Below are 27,154 nucleotides of genomic sequence, written 5' to 3' on the forward strand. Positions count from 1 at the left end.
CCATATATTCAGTGCTTACACCTGAGTAATTTGTGTAGATAGTAAATAATTGAGGTACCAACAATGGTCCTTGTGCATTCCATTCATTATATCCTGCCAACCTGAAAGCAACCTGTTTCTGCCCACCTGCTTCCTGTTGCCAGTGCTCATATATTACCTTCCACACCATCAGCTCTTATTTCATTACTTAATTTACAGTGTAGCACCATATCAAATGCTTTAAACAAACATGCAAATTAGAAGCTGGCCATTTGGCCCCTTGAGTTTGCTTCACCATTTAATAAAACCATGGTTTATTTGATTATATGTCAAGAGCGTCGTGCTGGAAAAGCAGAGCCGATCAGGCAGCATCGGAGGATCAGGAGAATCGACGTTTCAGGCATAAGCCCTTCTACATGAAATGTTAGTAAAGCTTCCTGAAGGAAGGGCTTATGTCTGAAATGTCGATTCTCCTACTCCTCAGATGCTGCCTCACCTGCTGTGCTTTTCCAGCACCACACTCTCGACTCTGATCTCCAGCATCTGCAGTCCTCACATCCTCCTTTACTTGATTATAACCTTAGTTCTACATACCTATTTAACCAAATAACCTTTCAAACTCTTGCTTATTAAGACTCTTATCTACTTCTACTTAAAGCTATTCAAAGACTGTGTTTCTCAAAAGCAGTGGAAACAGAGTTCTAAAGAGTCACTTGTTGAAGGGAAAGAGTTCTCTTCATTTATCTTTGTTGCGAAGCAGTGACCCCTGGTTGTAAAGCCTCCCACAAGAGGATACATCCTTTCTACATTTAAGTTGTAAAGATTCCTCAGAATTTTAAATGCTTCGGTCAAGTCACCTCTTATTCTTCTAAACTCCAACAGATATGAGCCTAGCCTGTCTAACCTTTCCTCATAAGACAACATGCTGGTTCTAGGTATTAGACTAAAGTCAGAAGACGCACAATACCAGGTTATAATCAAACAGGTTTATTTAAAATCACAAGCTTTTGAGCGCTGTTCATTCGTCCAATGAAGAAGGAGCAGCGCTTTGAAAGTTTGTGATTTTAAATTAACCTGTAACCTGGTGTGACTTCTTTGAACCTTCTCTGAACTACCTCCGAACTGCATTTGCATCCTTCCTTTAAAAGTGAGACCTATTTACTAATTTACTCCTTAACTATCTATTCATTCATGAGAGCACCCAGAACACTTCTTATCTCAGAACTCTGCAATCTCTCACCATTTAGATGATTTCCTTTTTTTTATTCTTTCTGCCAAAATGGACCAATTCATCTTGTCCTGTATCAAATTCCATCTGCCTGATCTGGCCATAATCAGCAAATTTAGCAACCAAACCTTCGGTCCCTAAATCCTCTATCTAATTGGAAACAGTTGAGGTTCCAGCATTGACCCCTGTGGCATACCACTTGTTACTTCTTGCCAACATGAAAACCCATTTATGCCTGCCCTTTGCTTCTGGTTCAACAGCCAATCTTCTATTCATTCTCATGTGTTACCCCTTACACTGTTTAACCTTATTTTTGCAGTAACTCATGGCACATGATTAAATGATTTTGGAAATCCAAGAACTCTACATTCTCAGCACATTATTTCAAAGAACTCCAATAAACCAGTTAGATATGCTTTACCTTTCTGAACATCATGTTGACTAGACCTGATTAACTTGAATTTTTGAAAGTACTCTGCTATAAAATCCTTCATTACAGCTTCTAATACCTTCATTTTGACTTAAAGTTAAACTAACTGTGATGTAGATTCCTGCTTTGTGGCTTCCTCCCTCTTTGAATGCAAGAGTTGCAGTCACTATTTACGATGTGCAAATCAGAACCTGGACATTTGTCAGCTCACTGCTCCAACTATTTGCTCGGTACCATTTCCTTGATGATTGTAGTTTCCCCTTGGATTTCCTGATTTGTAACTATTTTGTGGATATTATTTGTGTTCATCCATAATGAATGCCACTTCAAAATACCTGATCAATTCATCTGCCATCTCCTTATTTTCAATTTTTAATTCCCCGACTCATTTTCTATGGGACAAAGTTCACTTTCATTAATCCTTTTCCTTTTTATCTGTAGAGAGCTATTTGTGTGACTGCCCAGTGACATAACACAGTGCTGGGTCCCTTATTGTATATATAAATGATGTAGATTAGAATGTTGGTTGGGGGGGTAATAAGTAAGTCTGCGGATAACACAAAGATTGGCCGGGTAGTTAATAGTAAAGAAGAAGGTCTTAGATTAGAAGAAGATATAAACAGGTTGTCAGATGAGCAGCTCAGTGGCAGGTAGAATTTAATCCTGATAAGTGTGAAGTGGTATACTTTAAAAGGAGTAACAAGACAAGGGGGTCCCCCAGGAATAGCAGGGTACAATGAAGCTCAGAGGAACAGGGAGGGATCTTGCAGTGTTTGTCCACAGATCCCTAAAGGGTCAGGTTAAAATTGTAGTTAAGGCAAATAGGACACTTGCCTTTATCAGTCAAAGCATAGATTATAGAGAGCAGAGGAGTTATGTTGGAGTGGTACAGGGCTATGTTTAGGCCAGTTGGGGTTTTGTGCACAGTTCTAGTCACTGCACTAAAAGGAGAATATGATTGCACTGGAAAGAGTGCTGGGGAAATTCATCAGGTTGCATAAGTTAAAGCATCTTAGCCATGAAGATAAGCTCAGGTTGATTTCTTTGGAGCAGAAAATGTTGAAGGGGGAGCATGATAGAAGTGTATATGATTATGAGTGACCTGGTCAAAAAGCTGCCGTTCCCCTTAGTTGAAGGGTTAAAAACTTGGGGGCACAATTTTAACTTGAAAGACAGACAATTTAGAGGGGTTTTGAGGGAAAGAGTTTTCACCAGATTGTGGTGGAGGTCTGGAATGCACTGCCTGGGAAGTTGGGTGAGGCAGTTAATCTCCCAACCTTTAAAAAATACTTGGATGAGCATTTGAAGTATCATAACATTCAAGGTTTAGATTAGATTACATTACATTACAGTGTGGAAACAGGCCCTTCAGCCCAACAAGTCCACACCGACCCGCCGAAGCGCAACCCCACCATAACATTTACCCCTTACCTAACACTACGGGCAATTTAGCATGGCCAATTCACCTGACCTGCACATCTTTGGACTGTGGGAGGAAACCGGAGCACCTGGAGGAAACCCACACAGACACGGGGAGAATGCGCAAACTCCACACAGTCAGTCGCCTGAGGCGGGAATTGAACCAGGGTCTCTGGCGGTGTGAGGCAGCAGTGCTAACCACTGTGCCACCGTGCCGTCCACTAGGTTATGGGCCTAATGCTAGAAAGTGTGATTAGTATAGGTTTAATATGTTTTTGATAGTACAGATTCAATGGGTCAAAGGAGCTGTTCTGTACTATTTGTCTGCCCCTGCATTTTTCAAATTAGATTTTATTGTCAGGCGTACTCAAATATAAAAATACAGGAGTACAGTGAAAAGTGTAGAATGTTGCCACACATGGCGCTATCTTAGGTACTAAAATAGATTAGGTACAAAAATTGAAAAATAAAGAAAAAAAAGCTGAAGTCTACATTATAGTTCTCCACAGTATAAATTAGGGAAATAAAGACATAATGTTAAAAGACAAACATTACAGTCCTTCTATAGTTCACCAAAGATCTTGAAACAGCACCTTCTAAACCCATGATCACTTCCACCTAGAAGGGCAGAGGCAGCAGGTACTTGGGAACACCACACCTGCAAGTTCCCTTCCAAGCCACTGACTTGGAAATATACTACTACTCCTTCACAGTCGTTGGGTCAGAATTGTGAAATTCACTCCATTGTGAGTCAACTCACAGCAAGTGGACTGCAGCGATTCAAGAAAGCAGCTCACAACCACCCTCTCAAGGGCAAATTGGGATGGGCTTTTAATGCTGGCCAACCAGCAATGCTCAAGTCCCACAAATAAATATTAAAAAAAAGTTGCTCCATGCTGGAGGTTTTCCACACATGGTCTCACTGTTCCTCTCACTGGGCCAATCCCAACTGGGCTCGCAAGCCTCAGACTAACATTTGTGACTGGCTGACTGTATGGACCCCAAACTGCTGACTAGCCCATCCCAGGCCTCCAGACCACTGACCGCCCCACTCCAGGCCTCCAGCCCACCCAGCACACCAGCCGCTTTGCTCCATTCCGCATCCCCAGCCCACTGGCCATCCCACTCCAAGCCATCAGCTGCTTCAACACTTTAATACCATCGCTGCCACTGTCTCCACCAGGTATGTTTAACAAAAAATTAAAAAGAAAGAGAAGAATGAGATAAGGGAGGAAAGAAGAAGCTGACAGAAAGCCCCTAGCTGAGCCTGGACACTGCCTACTCTGCCACCACAAGTTCACTTTAGCTCTGCTTTCATGTTTTCATAATTGCCCTTAATTAACTTAAAATTGTCCTGCACTCACTCCTTTCTCCCTCAAACCAAATGCAAAATTCGAACATATTATTATGGGGGGTCCCTTCACTGAGGTTACTAGCTAATCCCATTTTATTACGTATTACCAAATCTAGTACAGTCTGCTCTTTTGACAGTTCCAGAACATGTTGTTTTTAAAACTGCCCCAAAAACATTCCATGAATCCCTCTTCTGGGCTACATTTGCTCCATCAAACTTTTCCAGTTGATATACGAATTAAAAATACCCATGAATGTTGACGTGTTAGAGGACCTGTACATGTCTTCCTCAAGTAACTAAACTTCGGCCGTCTCTCTGTGCTAATACCATCATTAACTAACAGAGCTACCCCTCCACCTTTTTCCTAGCTGCATGAATTTCCCAAAAAGAGTCCAGTACTCTTCGCTTTTTAAGTCATCATGCAGCCATATCTCAGATTGTACTTCTTAGTTCTTTCTGCACTATCAGTTCATCTGTCATTTCCAATTGTAGCATGGATGTGGATACAGACCCTTTAGTTTTTATTCTTTTTGTAACCTCTAGTCTTATCCTATAGTTTACTCTTAGATTTCAACACTGTCCCTTTCTGTTTACTGTTATCTATTTATAATTTCCTTTATTAGTACCCTTCTCTGTTGTTTTGATTTACTATACCTCTCCAAATTTGATCCTTTGCCCCCTACTGTTTACTTCAAAATCCACTGTACTTCCCTAGTTATGCAGTTTGCTGGAACACCAATCCCAGCACAGTGCAGGTGTAGACTGTCCCAACAGTACAAGTTCTGTTTTCTCCAGTATTGATGCCTGTGTCCCACAAACTGGAATGCGTTTCTCCCACACCAGTTTTTAAGCACACATTGATTTCTCTAATCATCTTCTTCCTATCCCAATTTGCTCGTGGCCCAGGTAATAGCTAAAAATTATGATCATTGAGGTCCTGCTTAATTTGATGCTTGGCTGTTCGTTCTGATAATTCTTTCTTTATCCTGCTAAGGTCATTGTCATGACCACAATGACTGGATTCTCTCCGGCCCTGAGCAGAAGTCCTGAACGCTGGCATTGGGCAAGCAGCACAGCCACCTGAAATCACTCCTTGTTTCAGTGAACAGTGTCAATCACCTGACTATACTGTCCCCTGTTAACACTGCATTTCTTTTTGCTCTCCCCACTTCATGCCCCTCAGTGCTTTAGTTGGTTCGCTAATCCACCATGCAGCCCTTGTTCTCATCCAAACAAGCAGAAGGAATTTGTTGGACAACTGCAAAGGCTGAGACTGCAGCTCTCTGGGTCTCCTTGTCTGCCTTACTTGCTGTTACACTCATCTGTCCTTAACCAGGGACCAAATCAGAAGACCCCCAACCTAAGGGGTGTGACTTCCTCCAGGTATAAAGCTTTCCAGTAATATTCCCCACCATGATATCTCTTAGTGCCTACAACTCAACCTTCCAACTCCATGACTTTGTGCTGAAGCTCCTCAAGCCTCAATCACTTACCATTTGTCCACTTACAGTTTGTCCTGGATCACATTGTGTTTGTCAGTGTTGCAGCCATACCTGTTCTGCGATCCTTAATATGTTTTCCTTCTTTATATATTGTATTGAGCCTTTCGCTGGTACCTGTACTATTTTAAATCTTAGGAATTGAATTGACTGTAACAATTTATCAGATACTCAATTAGGACGGCATGGTGGCACAGTGGTTAGCACTGCTGCCTCACAGCGCCAGAGACCCGGATTCAAATCCTGTCTTGGGCAACTGTCTGTGTGGAGTTTGCACGTTCTCCCTGTGTCTGCGTAGGTTTCCTCCAGGTGCTGTGGTTTCCTCCCACAGTCCCATGTGCAGGTTAGGTGAATTGGCCGTGCTAAATTGCCCTTAGTGTAAGGTGAAGGGGTAAATGTAGGGGCATACCCATTTATGGGTGGGTTGCCTTTCGGAGGGTCAGTGTGGACTTAGAACATAGAACATAGAACAATACAGCACAGAACAGGCCCTTCGGCCCACGATGTTGTGCCGAACTTCTATCCTAGATTAAGCACCCATCCATGTACCTATCCAAATGCCGCTTAAAGGTCGCCAATGAATCTGACTCTACCACTCCCACGGGCAGCGCATTCCATGCCCCCACCACTCTCTGGGTGAAGAACCCACCCCTGACATCTCCCCTATACCTTCCACCCTTCACCTTAAATTTATGTCCCCTTGTAACACTCTGTTGTACCCGTGGAAAAAGTTTCTGACTGTCTACTCTATCTATTCCTCTGATCATCTTATAAACCTCTATCAAGTCACCCCTCATCCTTCGCCGTTCCAACGAGAAAAGGCCGAGAACTCTCAACCTATCCTCGTATGACCTACTCTCCATTCCAGGCAACATCCTGGTAAATCTTCTCTGCACCCTCTCCAAAGCTTCCACATCTTTCCTAAAGTGAGGCGACCAGAACTGCACACAGTACTCCAAATGTGGCCTAACCAAAGTCCTGTACAGCTGCAACATCACCTCACGACTCTTGAATTCAATCCCTCTGCTAATGAACGATAATACTCCATAGGCCTTCTTACAAACTCTATCCACCTGAGTGGCAACCTTCAAAGATCTATGTACATAGACCCCAAGATCCCTCTGTTCCTCCACCTGACCAAGAACCCTACCATTAACCCTGTATTCCGCATTCTTATTTGTTCTTCCAAAATGGACAACTTCACACTTGGCAGGGTTGAACTCCATCTGCCACTCCTCAGCCCAGCTCTGCATCATATCTAAGTCCCTCTGCAGCCGACAACAGCCCTCCTCACTGTCCACAACTCCACCTATCTTTGTATCATCTGCAAATTTACTGACCCACCCTTCGACTCCCTCATCTAAGTCATTAATAAAAATTACAAACTTGTTGGGCCGAAGGGCCTATTTCCACACTGTAAGTAATCTAATCTAATCTAAGAAAATAGCAAACATCTTTCCCAACTATGGAGTAAAAACCAGATCCTGGTGGCTGAGAAAACAACGGAGCATTTATTTCCCCTTTTCCCTATTTCCCGAATCCCAGCACACTGCTCGTAGCTGCACTGAGGTACTTGGCCTTCTAAACATTTTTAATCAATCAGGTAGGAGCAGGTGGGACTTGAACCCAGGCCTTCTGGCTTGGGGTTAGGGATTCTTGCACAATTTTGCAAGACCCTTCGTGCTGGTTAAACAAAATAGTGAGCTGGCTCCAGTTACAAAAAGTGTGGAAGTGTCAGCTACATTCCTCCTATATCTAAATTCAGTTGCTCTTCCAGTGGAAACCTTGTGAAACCTGCTGAGGACTGAGGAAATTTAGAATGAAATCTGTAAGCTTCAGTTAATTTGAGCAACTTGCAAATCACCCTCTGCTTCTCTCTCTCCTTTGTGATTGCCAATCACAGAGCTTCTAGCTTTTATTTCCCTCCTATTAGTACTGTTTTCAGATCAGTTGTTCCGAGATCTTTCAGACCAGTATTTCTTCCTATCCAGAAAACTGCAGTTGATCCATTTGTAATCAATGTAAACTGTTTGAGGTCCTTTCAAATGTTCTGAAAAACAATTAGATTTCACAGATGTTTTAAAGCGTAGATTTTCCTTACTGTTCTCTTTTCAGGTCAAAGATCATCTGATGTTCAATAGACCATTTAATTAGCAAATATTGAGTATGTAACAAGTTGTTATAATTTTGAAATTGACTATTCAGATATGTAATATTGGTATAACTACTTAGTGCATCTTATTCCTGTGATTTAGAGAAAAAAACTTGAAGAAAATTTGTTTAACACCAGTATCAAAATCTAGGGGCCGGATATTATTCCTGAAGTTTGAGTAATCTGAATAGAAGTCCTGATTACAAACTAGTTTATTCAAATAGAGACTTTTACTAAAAACATTGTTGTTGAAATACTATAAAATACAGTATTTTGGGAAATTTTTTATTTACGTGCAAAAATATGCTCCCTAAACAAATCAAACAGATCTTCCTGGTATACGATGTCTTATGGTCTGTCTTGTCTTATTTTAAGTGGGCATTTGGAGTTACATTGTGGGAGCTCATGACATTGGGACAGACTCCATATGTTGACATTGATCCTTTTGAGATGGCTGCTTATCTTAAGGATGGATACAGAATAGCCCAGCCAATCAACTGTCCGGATGAACTGTAAGTTACTGTGATACGCAGTGTTTTATTTTTGTGGATCTTATTTATAATTATGGAACAGTTTGTTTTGCTCCGTTTGGGTGAGCCAAGCCCCTATTTAATGATGGGGAGCTCTGACATGCTGCTATATATCACAGGGACAGCCACTGATCGCAGGAGGATACTGCCAAATCGATCAGATGATCAGATCAGGAGCAGATGGAATTTAATCCTGATAAGTGTGAGGAGATGGACTTTGGGAAAAGGAACAAGAAACAAGAATACTCATTGAATTTCAAGACAGTAGGAAGCTCACAGTTATGTCACAGCTGGAGTTCTTTGTGCAATTCTGGTCACTAGATTATAAGAAAGAAGTATGAATTGGAGGGGATGCAGGGATGATTCAGCAGAACTTTGCGTAGTTTAGCTGGATGAGTCAGGTTGTTTTCTTTAGAGGAGAGAAACCTGCGAGAGGACATGTTAAAGGTGCATGAGATTATGAGAAGCATGGACAGGGTGTGTAAGAAGCAGCTAATTAAAATTCTTTGAAGACATGACAAAGTTGCTTGACGAGGGAAGAATGTAGATGTCATATACATGGACTTTAGTAAGGTGTTTGATAAGGTTTCCCATAGTAGGCTGATGAAGAAGTTGAAGTCACGTGGGATCCAGATGTATTAGCCAGATAGATCGAGAACTGGTTGGGCAACAGGAGACAGAGTGCAGTAGTGGAAGGGAGCTTCTCAAAATGGAGACCTGTGACCAGTGGTGTCCCACAGGGATCCATGCTGGGACCACTTGTTTGTGATATATATAAATGATTTGGAGGAAGGTTGGGCAGAGAAATGGCAGATGGAGTTTATTCCGGACAAATGCGAGGTGTTGCATTTTGGAAGATGCAATTCCAGAGCGAACTATACAGTACATGGAAAAGTCCTGAGGAAAACTGATGTGCAGAGATCTGGGTGTTCAGGTTCATTATTCCCTGGAAGTGGCAATGCAGGTCAATAGAGAGGTCAAAAAGGCATACGGCTTGCTTTCCTTCATCAGATGGGGTATTGAGTACAAGAGTTGACAGGTCATGTTACAATTGTAAAGGACTTTGGTTCGGCCACATTTGTAATGCATTTGGAGTCCTGGTCACCACATTGCCAAAAGCATGTGGATGCTTTGGAGAGGGTGTAGAGGAGGTTCACCAGGATGTTGCCTGCTATGGAGGGCGCTAGCTATGAGGAGTGGTTGAGTAGGTTAGGATTATTTTCATTGGAAAGAAGGCAGTTGAATGGGGGTGGGGGGGACCTGATTGAGGCCTACAAAATCATGAGAGGTGTAGGCAGAGTGGATAGCAAGAAACTTTTTTCCAGAGTCGAGGACTCAATTACTGGGGGTCACGAATTCCAAGTGAGAGGGGAAAAGTTTAGGGAAGATATATATGGAAATTTCTTTATGCAGAGGGTGGTGGGTTCCTGGAATGTGTTGCCAGCAGAGGTGGTAGGGGCAGGAATGATATCATTTAAGATATACCTAGACAGATACATGAATGGGCAGGGAGCAGAGAGATACAGATCCTTAGAAAGTAGGCGACAGGTTTAGATGAAGGATATGGATCAGCGCAGGCTTGGAGGGCCAAAGACCCTGTTCCTGTGCAGTAATTTTCTTTGTTCTTTGTTCAGCTGTCCCGTTTAGTGTCAGGTCAATACAAAGTGACATAATTTAAAGGTGTAAAGTAGAAGGTTTAGAAGGGATTTGAGGCATTTTTCACCCAGATGAATGTGGGAATCCGAAATGAATTGCCAGGGAGAGTAGTTAGGAAACCTCACAACCTTTAAAAAGGAATTGGCTTAGCAGTTTGAAACATAAAATTCAAAGCTGAGGGCTAAATGCTGGAAAGTAGGACTAGTGTAGATTTAGAATAGTTTTGATCAGTACAAACACGCTTATCCAAACAATCTCTTTTGTAATCTATAGTTCTAAGATTCTATGAATTAACTTAGTGGAGTTACAATTTTGGCCTTGCCATTTTCAGCAAGAAAACAAAAGAGCAGAAGCTCATAACATCTCTAAATGATAGAATGTCTGAATTTTAGCCAAATCTTAAACTGTCACAGAGCCTCGCAAAATAAATAATGTGAAATATTTTCTACAAAGGAACCAGTTTAGAAAAAGGAGCGCACAATTGATTACAAATATATTCACCATGAGAAGTGACATATTCTCTGATCCTCCTGATGTGGCTCTAACTGTTGGAAGATACCAGGGAAGAGGTCATATTCAACGTAATGTTTTCTGTTCTATCTAGGAGGGCAGGTCAGGAGTTGCCGTTCTTAAATGATAGCAAATGTGCCATAAATTGTATTTCAACCAAAATCAATCAGTTTTCCTGAATGCAGATTCAGCATGAAGTGTATTTGTGATTCAAGGAAATAATTACATGTAGCTGGCAGCAATAAAAAAATGGGAAAGGGGTATACTGTGGTGTAATTCTTTTTTTATTCGTTTCTGGGATGAGGGCATCACTGGCTAAGCCTGTATTTCTTGCCCATCCCTAGTTACCCAGAGGGCAGTTAAGAGTTAACCACATTGCTGTGGGTCTAGAATCACATGTAGGTCTGACCAGGTAAGGGTGACAGTTTCCTTCCCTAAAGGACGTTAGTGAATCAGTTGGGTTTTTCCTGAAAATCAGCAATGGTTTCACGGTCATTAGAACTCTTAATTACAGGGTTTTTTAATCGAATTCAAATTCCACCATCTGCCATGTTGGGATTCATCCTCTTGCCCCCAGAACAATATCTGGGTCTCTGGATTAGCAGTCTAGCAAAAATACCACAGGGCCATTGTCTCCCCACTAATGATTGTGATAATGTCACTAGATTAGTAGGCCATAATGTTTAAGGCAGTTGTTAGGTCAGTTGACTATATAGCTAGTTGGCAATGCAGAGAGCTGCCAACAGCCCAAATTAAGGTTGCCATCAAGGTCCTTCCTCCTTGACTTTTCCCCATGTCTGGGGTAGGCTTACCCTCAAGTTAATATTATCAGTCGTTTTTCGTTCTCTCTAATGAGATCATGGCACCTTTACCTTTTAGATGGCAGTTCAGCCCACAGTGATCTGTAGGTGAGCATCCTAGAAGGCATGTTGATTCTGCTGAGGGAAAGGGATATTAAGTGGTCAGAACCAATGCAGCAGTCCATTTCTGAATGGTGATCTCACCCTTCCCTGATTCTTGTATGATTACTCATGTATAGCCTTTACCCTGTAATTTGAAACTATTTTTGTATTTCCTGAACAGATTTGCAGTGATGGCCTGCTGTTGGGCCTTGGATCGTGATGAGAGACCAAAGTTCCAGCAGCTAGTGCAGTGTCTGACTGAATTTCATGCTGCCTTAGGGGCCTATGTCTGAACTGAAATCACAAATGAAATCTTCAACACTAAACAGAATTAAAATCAGAAACGAAGAAAATCAGGGGAAATATTTCTTCTGAAGCAGAGTGCCTTGAAATTCTTTCTTAGTTTTGTTTTGTAAAATATCTTGATAATGTGAGTTTTGGTATTTCATAATACAGCATCATGTTTACTGAATGAATACATTTTTACTAAGCTCCATATTGGGGTGAGGTTTCTGGAGCAGCCAAATTTATTAGACCAACATCAGTTTGGAACTTGGACTCTCATTTCTTAGCTCCTATTACCTATATTCCATGGGAGCCAGATTTTAAAAATTGTTTATGAAGCACATTGTGACATGATTTTTGAATGACTGTGCTGCTGCTTATCTACACCACAGCACCATTTCCCAAATGGTTCACTGCTTCACAAAGCTTTGGTTCATTTTCAGCAGTAACCAAGATCCCGGTCCATTCCTATGTCTTGTGTAATTCTTAAGCCTCTTGCACTTTGAAGCATGCAGGCTTTTTCCCATCATGCAGCAGATAGTTGGACTAGAGAAGGCACATACAGATTTTTTAATTTTGTCTGAAAACACGATAGGTAGGGTATGTTTTACATTTATCACTTGCTGTTGCCATGGTAAAGTTTAATCCATCACAATGTGGCATTCCACTGATATACTTCATTGACCAGTATGGGAGCTTTCTGTTCTTTGGTACGAGGTGGTTGGGATAACTAGGTTAAGGCTTTCCTTTGTAAATCAAAATCTTGTATATACTTTTGAACAATTCAATTGTTTGTTAGTTCTAGTTGTCATCTTGTGTTCATCTTTGTACAATTTCATCTTTGTAAAATGCAGAGGATATGATAATAAAGCCGAAAAATATTTCTGAATATTTGTGAAGACTTAGACTTAGTAATATTTAAGCAGCTACTGAGCAAATCAGACTTGTATTTTTCAGTAATTCGCTAATATCTTCTTTGAATGCTGAATATAGTCCAACATATACCATGGACCAAGGTAAGGGCAGTTACGTAATTATACAGTTGAGTTGGATGGTATTTGGATAGAAGTGGTCTGCAGAAATTTGGAGAGGAGCTAGGACATGGGCAATGGAATTGGTGTGGGCATGATGGCTGAATGGCCTCCTGCATTTTTTTATCCACTCATCAGAAGCGGATGTTGCCAGCATTTATTGCCTGTCCCTAGTTATTCATTCATAGAGATGTGCAGCACAGAAAGCCAACCAGATATCCTAAATAAATCTAGTCCCGTTTGCCAGCACTTGGCCCATATCCCTCTAAACATTTCCTATTCATATACCCATCCAGGTACCTTTAAAGTGTTGTATTTGTACCTCTATAAGGTGAACCCTCAGCCTCTGGTGCTCCAAGGAAAATTGCCTCAGTGTATTCAGCCTCGCCCTATAGCTCAAACCCACTAGCCCTGGCAACATTCTTGTAAATCATTTCTGATCCCTTTCAAGTTTCATAACGTTATTCTTATAGCAGGGAGACCAGAGTTGCACGCAGTATTCCAATAGTGGCCTAACCAATGTCCTGTACAGCTGCAACATGACCTCCCAACTCCTGTACTCAATGCACTGACCAATAAAGGCAGGTATGCCGAACACCGCCTCCACTATCCTATCTACCTGGGACTCCACTTTCAAGGAACTGTGAACCTGCACCACAAGGTCTCTTTGTTCAGCAGCACACCCCAGGACCTTACAATTAAATCCATGATTGCCCTTGAGAAGCTGATGATGAGCTCCGTTCTTGACCTTCTGCAAACCATGCACTGTGGGTTGACCCACAATGCAGTGAGAGAATTGCAGGATTTTGACCCAGCAACAGGGACCCAGTGAACTACTCCGTAAAAGTCACGGGAGCTAGACAAAACTGTTTATACGCTCCGTTCACAAGTTTCAGTGACACTGTGACTGTCATAACTTGGTGTTGAATGAGCCATTGCCCTATAAGAGCTATTGTAATGGTTTCAATATTGTTAAACTGAGTTCTGAGGATGGGTCACCGGACCCAAAACTCTGATTTCTCTTCACAGATGTTAGCAGACCTGTTTAGTTTTTACAGCAACCTCTGTTTTTGTTTCTGATTTAAAGCATCCACAGTTCTCCATCACTGTTTTAAACTCAGTTTGAAAAATCACAGACAAACCAAAATATCAGTTAAATTTACAGTGAAGGTGTATTTGTTTAATTAATTAGAAATGGAAAAAAAAGGCATCATTTTAAAATATTAGATGTGGAAATGTTTTTGTTGTATTTCCTTTAAGTTTAAACTCTCTCTTTAAGTACTTTCACTGTCTAATAATTCCACTGAGTTCCTCAGCTCTCAGGGTGGGTCACTCAACCCAAATCGTTAACTCTGATTTCTCCGCACAAATGCTGCCAGATTGCTGAGCTTTTACAGTGATATCTATTTTTTGTCTCTGATTTACAGCATCTGCACTTCTTTTGAGAGAGAGAACGAGGGATTCTTTCTGTCTGCATTTAACCAATCAGAGAGCTGTTATCAAGCAGAGTTTCCTTAACTTGGAACATTCTCAGTGCCATTCACTCTTGACTTTGCTCTACTGCCTCTGAAAAACAATATTGCACTACTCAACAAATATATTACTGATGTTAGGGGTAGGTTCTTCACTCAGCGAGTCGTAAGATCATGGAATGCCCTGCCAGTAGCAGTAGTGGACTCTCCCTCTTTATGGGTATTTAAGCGGGCATTGGATAGGTATATGGAGGATAGTGGGTTAGTGTAGGTTAGGTGGGCTTTGATCGGCGCAACATCGAGGGCCGAAGGGCCTGTACTGCGCTGTATTGTTCTATGTTCTATGTTCTATAGCACTTGAAGTTGCAAATCCTTCTTGGTATTCTAGTTATAGCATAGAGTCATAGAGATTTACAGCAAGGAAACCAACACTTGGGTCCAACCCGTCCATGCTGACCAGATATCCCAAAGTTCACCTTTCATTTCAGTTTATACTTCCAAAATGAAAAATCTATCATCTCTTACATACTTCCACCCTTAAAGAAAATGGATTGCTGTTTTAAATGTTTCATTACCAGGTAGATATAATACATGTACAATCCAACACAAAATTAGATCCATTCACTCGTATTCATTCCTTTATACAGAATTTGAACAATTTTGTGTCACTTACTTTCCAGATTATTTAAGCTATTTATGAAGAATCATATTCTTTGTAATGCATCAGCTATTTTATCTTTCTCCAAAAATGTGAATAAATCTTACATTGAACAGTTGAGTCAATAACTTCAGTGGAACAATCATGTATTTTGAGGCTGAAATTAGAGTCTACAAAAACTAACAGTCTCCTTTACCATTGAAGAGTACATCTTCTGATATTGGTTTACTTTCTTTGAAAAGTACTCTGCTGGCTTCTCTTACCCTGACTTGTCATCTTCCTGTAAAGCTGCAAATAAATTTGTAAAATTTCATAACATCACCTAACACCAGTTTATTTATTAGAATTGTCTTTAGCTTCACAACATCTGCTTGGCACTCTGCAGACAATGCTGCCTTTGCCTTTTTTAAAATAACAAACTTGTTTCAGGTACTGCTATTTTGCAGAACTTAAGCAAATATTCAACCCACATTTGGACAGAATGTTCAGTTCTAGGAAAGGAAATGATTGTAGCACTTGAACATAAATTGGTCAACTCTGTTTCACACTTTGGATTTGAAAAAACATTAGGTTAGTTGAAATTCTGTGGTTACTTTTTTCTGGAAAGGACCAGAACATGATGAGATTTTTAAGAAAGCATTTTAAAAAGAAGCTTGCCTGAAAGACAGTAGTTTCCCAACCAGTCTCATGAGTCAAGCTCTGGAAGGAGTAAAGCAGTAGAAAGGTCAAGGAGTCAGCTTTGAGACCATGATCCCTACCGATATCAATGACATCAGTGATGAATCAGTGTAATTTTAATGAGTTGAGTGAGTGGTCAAATGCATAGCAGATGAAGTATGATGTAAATAAATTTGAGGTTATCCACTTTGGTAGCAAAAAGAGGAAGGCAGATTATTATCTGAATGGTGATGGATTATGAAAACCAAGACCTGAGTATCCTGGTACACCATTTGTTGAAAGTATGCTTGCAGGTGCAGCAGGCAGTGAAGAAGACAAGTGGCCTTCATAATGAGAGGTTTCAAATACACGAGCAGAGATGTCTTGCTGCAATTATACAGGGCCTTGGTGAGACCGCATCTGGAATATTATGTAAGGATGGTATGAACTTCCAAAAGGACACAGTTGGTGGAGTGAGCAAATAGGTGGCGGGTGGGCTTCAGTGCAGAGAATGAGAGATGATATATTTTGGTCAGAAGGATATTCAAAGACAATACAAAATAGGGGGTGGAGGAGTAGATGGACTTAGGTGTTTATGTGCAAAGATCATTGAAGGTGACAGGATAGGTGGAGAGAGCAGTTAATAAAGTGTACAATGTTCTCAGTTTTTTTCACAGGGTCTTAGAGTGCAAAAGCAGGGATATGATGTTGAACTTGTTAGACTTCAGCTGGAGCATTGTGTACTGTTCTGGGCACCATATTATCAAAATGATGTGAATGCATTGGACAGAATGCAAAATAATTTACGAAGGTGGTTCCAGGAATGAGAAACTTCAGTTATGAGGGTAGCTTGAAGAAGTTGGGATTGTTCTCCATGGAAGGAAGAAAGCCAAGAGGAAATCTAATAGAAATTTTCAAATTCACGAGGGAGCTGGAAAGAGTAGATAGGGAGCAACTGTTACAGCTTGTAAAATGAACAAGAATGAGAGAGTATAGGTTTAAAGTGACATGCAAGCAAAGCTTTTCCACTCAACGAGTGGCTAAAATATGGAATGTATTGCCTGGAAATCTGGTGGTTCAATTGAGTCATTCAGGAGGGCTATAGATGATCACTTGGATAGAAATAGTGTGAAAGGGATATGGGGGAAAGGCAGGAGATTGGCATTTCGTAATGAAGCTCATTTGAAGTTGGTGCAGTCACAATGGCACGAAAAGCTTCCTTCTGGCTGTAATAATTCATTTAAACAGTGAACAGCTGTAGAATTACAAAGTAAAGGAAGATCGAAGTTTTAGAGTTGTGGTTCATAAGTTGGTCTGCAGATGTGGCAAATTACTAAGAAGGTGAATTAAATACAGTATTATCTTTTATTACAAGAGGAACTGAAATTAAAACTATTATTCTTTTGTTATACAGAGTATTGGTGAGACCACATTTCAAACACTGTGTGCAATTTGGACTCTATGTAAGGAAGGTGGTAAATGTATTGGATATGGTTCATAAGTAGTTTACTGGATTGATACTTGGACTGAATGGATTGTCTTATTAGGAACTGTTGGACAGATTTGGCTTGTTCACACTAGAGTTAAAACGTGTGAGCGATGACTTGATTGAAGTGTATAAAATCCTGAATGGTCTTGGCAAAGTAAACACAGAATGCATGTTTGCACTTAAGGGAGAGTTCCAGCACTCGTATATTGTTACAAATCATTTAAAACACAGATAAGAGGATTTTTTTCTCAAAAGGTTGTGTGACTTTGGAACTATCTGCCTCCAAAGACGGTGGAAACAATATACGTAAAGAATTTTTAAGGTGGAGGTGGTTAGATTCTTGTTTAGGGAGGGGCATCAAAGATCATCAGGGAGAGATGGGGAATGTGGAATTTGGAGCATAAACAGATCATATTGGATGACAGACTGGGCTGTTTCTGCTCCTAATTGGAACTTAGAACATATAATTCATATCCTTCATACATTCACGCACATATTCTTCTGAGAGACAAGATTTCTGTTTATCAGAAATTATTTTTTAAGACTTCATGGCATTGCTGGAATTCAGAATTTTTCAGCAATGGAGGACTTTAGCACTCTTTCAGATTCCATACAGCATCACTTTCATTTAGTAAATCAGATTTCTTTTTCTGTTCAACCCTTCCATTTTGTTCCTGAAGTGTTTACAAATGTACAGTTTTTTACAGAAAAATTAACTGGTACATTAACTAAATGATACAAATCATTCTGATGTAATAGTCACTTGCAAAGCATGACATAGATTTCAAAGAGCAGTATATTTTAGTTTTGTGGTAGAAATGACCAGAGGTACAATCACATCATAGTCAATCATGTTTTTACTGGTTTAATCTCTCCTTTCTCTACTCAGCGCAGTTCTTCCTCCCCTTGCCCTCTTCCATCACATTTTTACTTCAGTTCTAAAGAACTAATTGACTTGAAACATTAGCATTCAGTCTCACTTCACCAATTTCCTGTTCACAGTGAGTGGAAGCATTTGCGTTTATAGAATTACAGAATGGTTACAGCATGGAAGGGGTCCATTCAGCCCTCTGTAAAACACATCTCATCGAGCACTGCGTCTTTACCTTTTCACTGTGGCCCTGCATTTTTCTCTTCAGATAATAATCCAAAACTACCTTTGAAAGTCAATATTGAATCTGCCTCCCCTTATGTTCTCAGGTAACACATACCAGATCCCAACCACTTGCTCCAGATAGAAATTTCTCTTCATGTCACCATTGCTTCTTTTGCTAATTATGTTAAATCTCTGGTCCTTGTCCCTTCCACCTATGGGCACAATTTCTGTCCAATTATTCTATCCTGAACCCTTGTTGAAATCCATATCACATGTTCTTTAACAGTCTGTGTACAGTACACCACTAATGTGTGGTGAACATGAACCCTCTCCTTTACCTTATGAAAAATCTCAAGCTACTTGGTTAAATCTGATTTTCCTTTAAGAAATGCAGGCTTTCTTTTTTCTTAATTAAACCACATTTTCCCATCTGACTGCTAATAGTGTTTTGAATTGTGGTTCTACAAAGCTTTCCCAGGACTGACTCATCTATAGTTGTTGGGCCTGTTCTTGACTCTTTTGTTTCAACTAGAGTGTAACTTGGCAATTGTCCAGTCATCTGACACCACCCTGAGTCTGATAAAGACTGAAAAATGATGGCCAGTGCCTTACGGTATGAATCCCGAATTTCTAACCAGCCTCTCTCCTCATCCTGCAACACGATACGGGCATCCACATTTATTGCCCATTCCTAGTTGCCCTTTAGAAAACAGTGGAGGGAGTGAAGGTGATGGAGGGAATGTCGACCCAACAATTATTGACTATATTTGTCACAAGCTCATTCACTCCGCCTGACCACACTCCCTCACAACCTGCTGTATGCTGTGAGGCTTCTATTCCATTATAGTAACTGCATCTCTGTTGTAAATGTTCAAATGATGCTTCATTCGATACCAACACTTCTGATATGAAAACTATCTAAATGTTTATGGTGCTAGGGGCTACATATTGGCATGCATAGAAGATTGACTTGCTAACAAGAAGCAGAGAGCTGAAATGAGTGTTTTTATTTCAGACCAACAGGATGTCACAAGTGGTGTGCCACAGGGGCCAGTGCTAGGGTTTCAACTCTTCACAATTTATATAAATGAGCTACGTGAAAGGGATGGCTGATCCCTTCGTCCAAATCATTTATGTAAATTGCTAAATTTGTTGATGACACAATGATATGTAGCTATGTGGATTGAAAAGAGAGCAGAAGGAGCCTGCAAAGGGATATAGATAGGTTAGGTGAGTAAGCAAAGATCTGGGAAATGGAGTACAATGTGGAAAAGTGTGAAATTGGCAGAAATAATTTAAAAAGAAGCATATTATCTAATTGGTGAGAGCTTGCAAGACTTTGACTTGTGGAGAGATTGGTGTCCTCTTGCATTCCATCATATCCACAGGAGGTCAGAATGCTGTTACAGCAAGTAATCAGGAAAACCAATAGAATATCATGGTTTATTGCAAGGGGAATTGGATGCTGGAGTAGGGAGGCTATGCTTCAATTATACCAGGCATTTGTGAGGCTGCATCTGGAATATTGTGTATAGTATTGGCCACCATACTTACAAAACAATGTTAATGTATTGGAAGCAGTTCAGAGAAGCTTTACTCGACTAATACCTGGAATGGGTGAATTGCATTATGAGAAAAGGCTAGGCAGTCTAGGCCTGTATCCTCTGGAGTTTAGAAGAGTTAGTGGTAACTTTATTGCAACATATAAAAGCTGAAGGGAGTTGACCAGGGGATCATGGAAAAGATGTGTCCTCTTGTACGAGAATCTAGATCTCAGGGTCAGAGTTGAAAAATAAGAAAGCACCCATTTAAGACAGCGATGAAGAAACTTTCTTTTTCTTACAGATGGTTGGGAGTCTTTGGAACTCCCTTCCTCAAAAGAGATGCAGAATGTTGAAATATTTTTAAGGCAAAAGTTGATATATTCTTGATTTGCAAGGGAATTACGGATTATCGTGGATATGCTGGAATGTCAAATTGAGGTTAAAATCAGATCAATCATGATCTTATCGAATGGCAAAGCAGGCTCGCTGGCCCGAGTGTCTGACTCTTGTTCTTTACTTGTATGTTCTTCCTTATCCTTAATCAGAAAGCCCATACAATGGCTCTCAGCTGTGTATGCCTGCACTTTGCTCTCACTTTTTCCCTTTCCTTCCAGAACCATGTCAGGGTTCCCAGGATCCTCAGCTTCTACCCCATCAACCTCTATTTTCACTGGATCTCCATTACCATTTCCATCCCCTCCCACATAATGACACTACAAATAACAGGATCCTGAAGGGACCATTTCCACCATAACATCATAATCAATTCTCAGTCACCCCAACCCCCTTTTCCTTAGTCTCCTGTACCCACAGGAGCTGCAACACCTGCCCTTTCATTGTCACACTGCCCATGATAAGGGATCCCGCCAGGCAAAGCAGCAGTTCATTTATAATGTTCTCCTCTGCACTGGGGAAAACAAAGACCACAGAATCACTGCAATGGAGAAGACCATTCAGCCCATCATGCCTTCAGCAATTTGCCAATAATTATCATTGTCCTGCCTTCTCCCTGTAACATTGCAAATTGTTCTCTTCTAAATCACATGCTTGAATGTTTTATGAATGCCTCAATTGGACCTGGCTCCACCTCACCCATGCAGTTCACTCCACATGTTAACTACTTGTGTGTGTTTATCTCATTTCATTTTTGCTGCTTTTGCCAATAACTTTAAATCTGTGCCTTCTCATTATTTAATTAACTTAAACAGTTCCTCTTATTTACTCCCAATCGTTAACACTAACTCTCCTCCTCCCCATTGACTAATGTCCAGGCCCCATCATCATTTTGAAAGGCCATAGCAGATCTCCTTTTCAACCTTCTTTTCTGCAAGGAAATCCATGTTGGCTTGCCCAAGCAACTGAAGGTCCACCTCTCTGAAACTGTGCTCCCAAATCATTTCTGCACTTTCTCCAATGCCTTCACCGAAATGTTCCTCTAAGCTGCTTGGCCATGAGATTCCTCCAAGGCTCTGTGCACGCCAATCATAGCAATCTATGTGGGCAGGCGCACTGAAAAATTAAATTTATTAGTTCACAACCTTCTTTAAGGCAACACAGTATTCCAGATGAATCCAAACTGATGTCAGACATAATGTCAACACAACCTCTAGCTCTTGTATGCATATCTCCTATTAAAGTCATGGAGATGTACAGCACATCCATGGGGTGTGATTGCAACTGGCTTAGAGTCATAGAGATGTATAGCATGGAAACAGACCCTTCGGTCCAACTCATCATTGCCGACCAGATATCCCAACCCAATCTAGTCCCACCTGCCAGCACCCGGCCCATATCCCTCCAAACCTTTCCTATTCATATTCCCATCCAAATGCCTTTACAATGTTGCAATTGTACCAGCCTCCACCACATCCTCTGGCAGCTCATTCCATACACATACCACCCTCTGCATGAAAAAGTTGCCCCGTAGGTCTCTTTTATATCTTTCCCCTCTCACCCTAAACCTATGCCCTCTAGTTCTGGACTCCCTGACCCCAGGGAAAAGACTTTATGTATTTATCCTATCCATGCCCTTCATGATTTTGTAAACCTCTATAAGGTCACCCCTCAGCCTCCAATGCTCCAGGGAAAACAGCCCCAGCCTTTTTAGCCTCTCCCTGTAGCTCAACTCCTCTAACCCTGGCAACATCCTTGTAAATCTTTTCTGAACCCTTTCAAGTTTCACAACACCAAGTCCATGCCAGCAAGAAGAAAATGCAGCCACTTCTGAGGGCTTTGTTTTAAAAATGGAAGAGCGTCTTTTTATGTTCATTGATAAGATGTCAGCATCAGTAGCTGGCCAGTATTTATTACCTGCCCCTGCTTACCCTTGAGCAGGTGCTGGTGAGCTGCCTTCTTGAATCACTGTATTCCACACTCTGTAAGTTGACCCATAATGCCCTTAGAGAGAGAGCAAATTCCCGGATTTTGACCCAGCGACAATGAAGGAATGATGATACCTTTCCAAATCAGGATGGTGAGTGGTTTGGTTGGGAACTTGCAGGCGGTGATGTTCCTATGTATCTGCTGCCCTTGTCCTTGGAGATGGAAGTGGTTGTGAGTTTGGAGCTGCTCTCATCCAGGAAGATAGAGAATAGTAAAAATTTGGAACTCTATTCTAAAGGATCTCAATGATCTCCATTGGCTTGAACTTTAGATTGAACTTCTCCCACAGTTGATTGCCTGCAGGTTGTGACTTCACACTCTAGAGTATTGGGTGTCTACGGTTGTACTCATAGATGCTGTATTGTCTGATTAGCTACTTCTCTTAGTCCTTTGCATCATTAGCTTGCCTCGACAATGAGAGAAGGCAGTGGCATGGTGATTCGTAATCCAGAACCCTGAGTTAATACTCATCACCTGAGAGGCTAGTAGAACCAGATACCTTAGAGAATTTTTCAATGTCATTTGAACATATACTTGAGGAAGATTGATTTTTTTGTCTTAAGAGGGAGAAGTTGGAATATGAAATATAAGAAGTATGAGATGTTTCTTTCACAGTCCTAGTGGACTGAATGACCTCCTTTCAGGAAACCGTTCGATGATTTTTTTTTGGAGTTGAATTCCAAAATCACCATGCTCTCATGGTGTAACTGAATGTGCAAGCAGATTTATTAATTTGGTTTTCTCGTGTTTTTTTTTGCTGTAAATAATCTACTCAAAATAGTGAAATAATAGTGAAGATCTACTAAGAAAGGGTATATTAGAAAGAAATGCCAAAAGTTAGAAATAGCAAAACAACTTTAGCATCTAAAGCACATCTTGCAGTGTGCTAGGGATACCACAAGAAGCTTCACAATTTGATGTTTTGATTCCAACAGTAAACTGGCAGAAAAACGTGTGGACAATTTTGATGATGATACCCACAAATTATTAAAGTATGGTAATAAACTACACCATCAAAATAGTGTTTTTCCCAAGAACTTGTGGCTATAGCAGGACCCAATCCAGAAGAGTACTCTAATCCCACAACTCTGCATGCATGTCATTTAGAATGGTTGTACATGATTTAGGATATCAAGGGCCAGCAGCTAAAAATAAAATTTCATAATTGCTAGAACATGTAGCAAGCGGTAAAATAGATTCACAAAAAGAGAATGCTTACTATAAGACCATAATATGTTATGAACAGAAGTCACCTTTTCAGTCTACCTAGTCAGCACCACCACTCAATAACATCAAAGCTGATCTGATCATCTTCATCTCCATTTTTCTGCCTTTTCCCTATATCCCTTACTGATTAAAAATCTATCTCAAGCTTGAATATATCTAATGACCCAGCCTTGACAGCTCTGGAGGAAAGAATTCTATATATTTACCTCATCTCTGCCTTAAATGTGAAACCCTTTCTCTGAGGTAATACCTTCCAGTCCTAGACTCTCCCACAAGGGGAAACAACTTTTCCACATTGCCCTATCAAGCACCACTCCCAGCCTCCCCAACACATACACAAGTGCATATTGAGGAGAATAAGAACAATGCTCCGAAGACTAATAAGAACTGACTGTATGACAATTAACAGAAAGGAAAAATAGTAATGTGAAGACCTCTGAGCAGCAAAGATGGATAGGGGAGGTCACAAGAAGGTCCAGAGAATACAAGAAAGAGTAATCAGAAGAAATTGGACAAGAGAGCTGATCTCCAGAGGGTAGGAGAGAGGGACTGTTAGCCTCAAGGCTGCTTTTGACCAAGTGTAACATCAAGGAAGCCAAATAAAAACAAGTCAATGGAAATTGGGAGAACACTCTCCACTTTTTTTTCATCCACGGGATGTGAGTGTCACTATCTTAGAGGCATAGAGTCATAGAGATGTACATCATGGAAACAGACCCTTCGGTCCAACCCGTCCATGTTGACCAGATATCCCAAGCCAATCTAGTCCCACCTGCCAGCACCCAGCCCATGTCCCTCCAAACCCTTCCTATTCATGTACCCATCCAAATGCCTCTTAAATGTTGCAATTGTACCAGTCTCCACTACTTCCTCTGGCAGTTCATTCCATGCATGTACCACCCTCTGTGTGAAAAAGTTGCCCCTTAGGTCTCTTTTATATCTTTCTCCTCTCACCCTAAACCTATGCCCTCTAGTTCTGGACTCTCCTACGCCAAGGAAAAGGCTTTATCTATTTACCCTATCCATGCCCTTCATGATTTTGTAAACCTCTATAAGTTCACCCCTCAGCCTCTGACACTCCAGGGAAAACAGCCCTAGCCTGTTCAGCCTCTCCCTATAGCTCAAATCCTCCAACGTCCTTGTAAATCTTTTCTGAACCCTTTCAAGTTTCACAACATCTTTCCAATAGGAAGGAGATCAGAATTGCACGCAATATTCCAACAGTGGGCTAACCAATGTCCTGTACAGCCACAGCATGACCTCCCAACTCCTGTACTCAATACTCTGACCAATAAAAGAAAGCATACCAAACACTTTCTTCACTATCCTATCTACCTCTGACTCCACTTTCAAGGAACTATGAACCTGCACTCTAAGGTCTCTTTGTTCAGCAACACTCCCTAGGACCTTACCACCTACTAAGATTTGCTTTCCCAAAATGCAGCACCTCGCATTTATCTGAATTAAACTCCATCTGCCACTTCTCAGCCCATTGGCCCATCTGGTCAAGATCCTGTTGTAATCTGAGTAACCTTCTTCATTGTCCACTACACCTCCAATTTTGGTGTCATCTGCAAACCTAGTAATTTTACCTCTTATGCTCGCATCCAAAGCTTTTATTGCCCAGAGAGTGGTTAAAGATAACCATGTTGCTGTGGGTCCAGAGTTACATGTTGGTCTGTCCACTTCCCTAAAAGACAATAGTGACCAGGCTGTTCTGACAATTGACAGTTTTATGTGATTGCCATTAGGCTGGCTTTTCATTGAATACAAATTTCACCATCTACCATGGTGGGATTCAAATTCATATTCCTAGGACATTAACCTGGGTCTCTGGCTTGCTAGTCCAGTGACATTAGCACAATCCACTGCGTCCACCCGAAACATACTTGGCATTTAAGAAGTTTTACGGTTGTTGGAGGTCAGTCATCTCAACTCCAGGACATCTCTGCAGGAGTTCCTCAGGGGTAATGTCCGAGACCCAACCATCATCAGCTGATTCATCAAAGACCTTCCCTCCAGTATAAGGTCAGAACTTCCCCATGGGTTGGGACGGTCATGCCTCAATTTTCTGTTTTGTCAGGTCCTTTGTTTTAAAGACAACGTCCTATGTTTTAACTAATTCTACTTTATCTATTCCTAAAATTGCTGTAATTATTACTATCTCACTACAAATATATGTGAAAGTATGATTAAAGATGATACAGGTACACAATCCTTTATCTAAAATCCTCGGGGCCAGTTGTTTTTTCAGAAATTAGAATTTTTTTGGATTTTCGAATAAATGACATTTTCACAGTGAAATCAAAAAAATTACCGAACAGCAGATGCACGTGTGAATAGTATGAACGATGAGACGCAATTTAAAAAATAAATCTCAGAAGTGGGGATGTTCACTGATTCTTGCCAAAGGACGTCATTTTGTCAGAGGGAGACACTGGTCAGGAGAGTTAAATGAGTATGAAAGTACCTGCTTGTTTGCATTTGCACAGGGAAGAAATGACCATTTGCAGGTATTTTACAATAATTTAAGGGATTATTGTAAAACCCAAAGATGGCTAAAGGAACTGTTAGAGATTAAGCTTTGCCATATCAAATCCAAATCCATGTTTGAGCAGTGTTAAAATTCAGTATCAAGATTAAAATTAACTGTCTTAAGACACAGTATGTTAGGAAGCTATTTTCTGCAGAGAGAGACAGACCAGGATGTAAGCTATCAAGGGGAGGTAAAGGGTCTGCAGAGAGGTATAGACGGGGAAGTATGTGTGTGGCAAAAATAAGGCAGTTGGATTACAATGTGGGCGAATGCAAACTTGTCCATCTTCCTTCCCACCTATCCCCTCCACCCTCCTCTCTGACCTATCACCTTCTCCCTGACCTTCATTCACCTATCAGACTCTCAGCTCCTTCTGCCCCAGCCCCACCCACCTCCCATTTATCTCTCCACACCCTTGGCTCACAAGCCTCATTCCTGATGAAGGACTCCTGCCGGAAACGTCGATTCTCCTGTTCCTCGGATACTGCCTGAGCTGCTGTGCTTTTCCAGCAGCACACTCCCGACCCTGATCTCCAGCATCTGCAGTCCTCACTTTCTCCTTGAGAAATGACTGACCAGGCTCAAGGGACTGAATATCCAACTCCTGCTTCTGTTTCTGATATTTTTTCACACATTTCCTTCCTCTTTCAGATTGGTATTTATCCTGAGATGAGCCACGCTCAAACTTCCTATCATTGGCTGAAATAAAGTCAATTTCCTCAGGTGGGGAGTTCCTCCGTCGGGTGCTAGCAAGATGCAAACTTTTTGTTAGCTGAGAAGAGGCATTGACGGAAAGCTGCCACGTATGGGGGTGATAATATCAGGCTCTACGGAGAGTACAATCAATCCATTTTTTTCAATGTTTTTTAGTTCATTCATGGGATGAAGGCATTGCTGGCTGTGCCAGTATTTAATGCCCCCCTCCCCTCCACTCGCCCAGAGGAAGTGGTGGTGAGCTGCTTTCTTGAACACTGTTGTCCATGTAATGTAGGTAGCTCCACAATGCTACTAGAGAGCGGGGTTTCCAAGATTTTGACACAGTGGCAGTGAAGGATGGTCAGTGGAAGGTGCAGTCTAACAACTTCAGTGAATGTTTGCAGTGCATTTTGTAAATGATA

General features: G+C 41.1%; 1 protein-coding gene across 5 annotated transcripts in view; it reads left to right on the top strand.

Moving 5' to 3' along the window:
• ryk (receptor like tyrosine kinase) overlaps nt 1-12,833 on the top strand; it is a 283,193-nt gene extending 270,360 nt beyond the window's left edge. For all 5 annotated transcript variants that reach the window (XM_072573228.1, XM_072573230.1, XM_072573229.1 and 2 more), the window contains 2 exons: nt 8,437-8,573; nt 11,841-12,833. In XM_072573228.1, the coding sequence (XP_072429329.1) occupies nt 8,437-8,573; nt 11,841-11,952 (249 nt within the window). In that variant the 3' untranslated portion in view covers nt 11,953-12,833. The remainder of the gene's footprint in view (nt 1-8,436; nt 8,574-11,840) is intronic.
• Nucleotides 12,834-27,154: the final 14,321 nt, after the last annotated feature.

The sequence above is a fragment of the Chiloscyllium punctatum genome, chromosome 6, assembly GCF_047496795.1.
Source record: "Chiloscyllium punctatum isolate Juve2018m chromosome 6, sChiPun1.3, whole genome shotgun sequence".
NCBI lineage: Eukaryota > Metazoa > Chordata > Chondrichthyes > Orectolobiformes > Hemiscylliidae > Chiloscyllium > Chiloscyllium punctatum.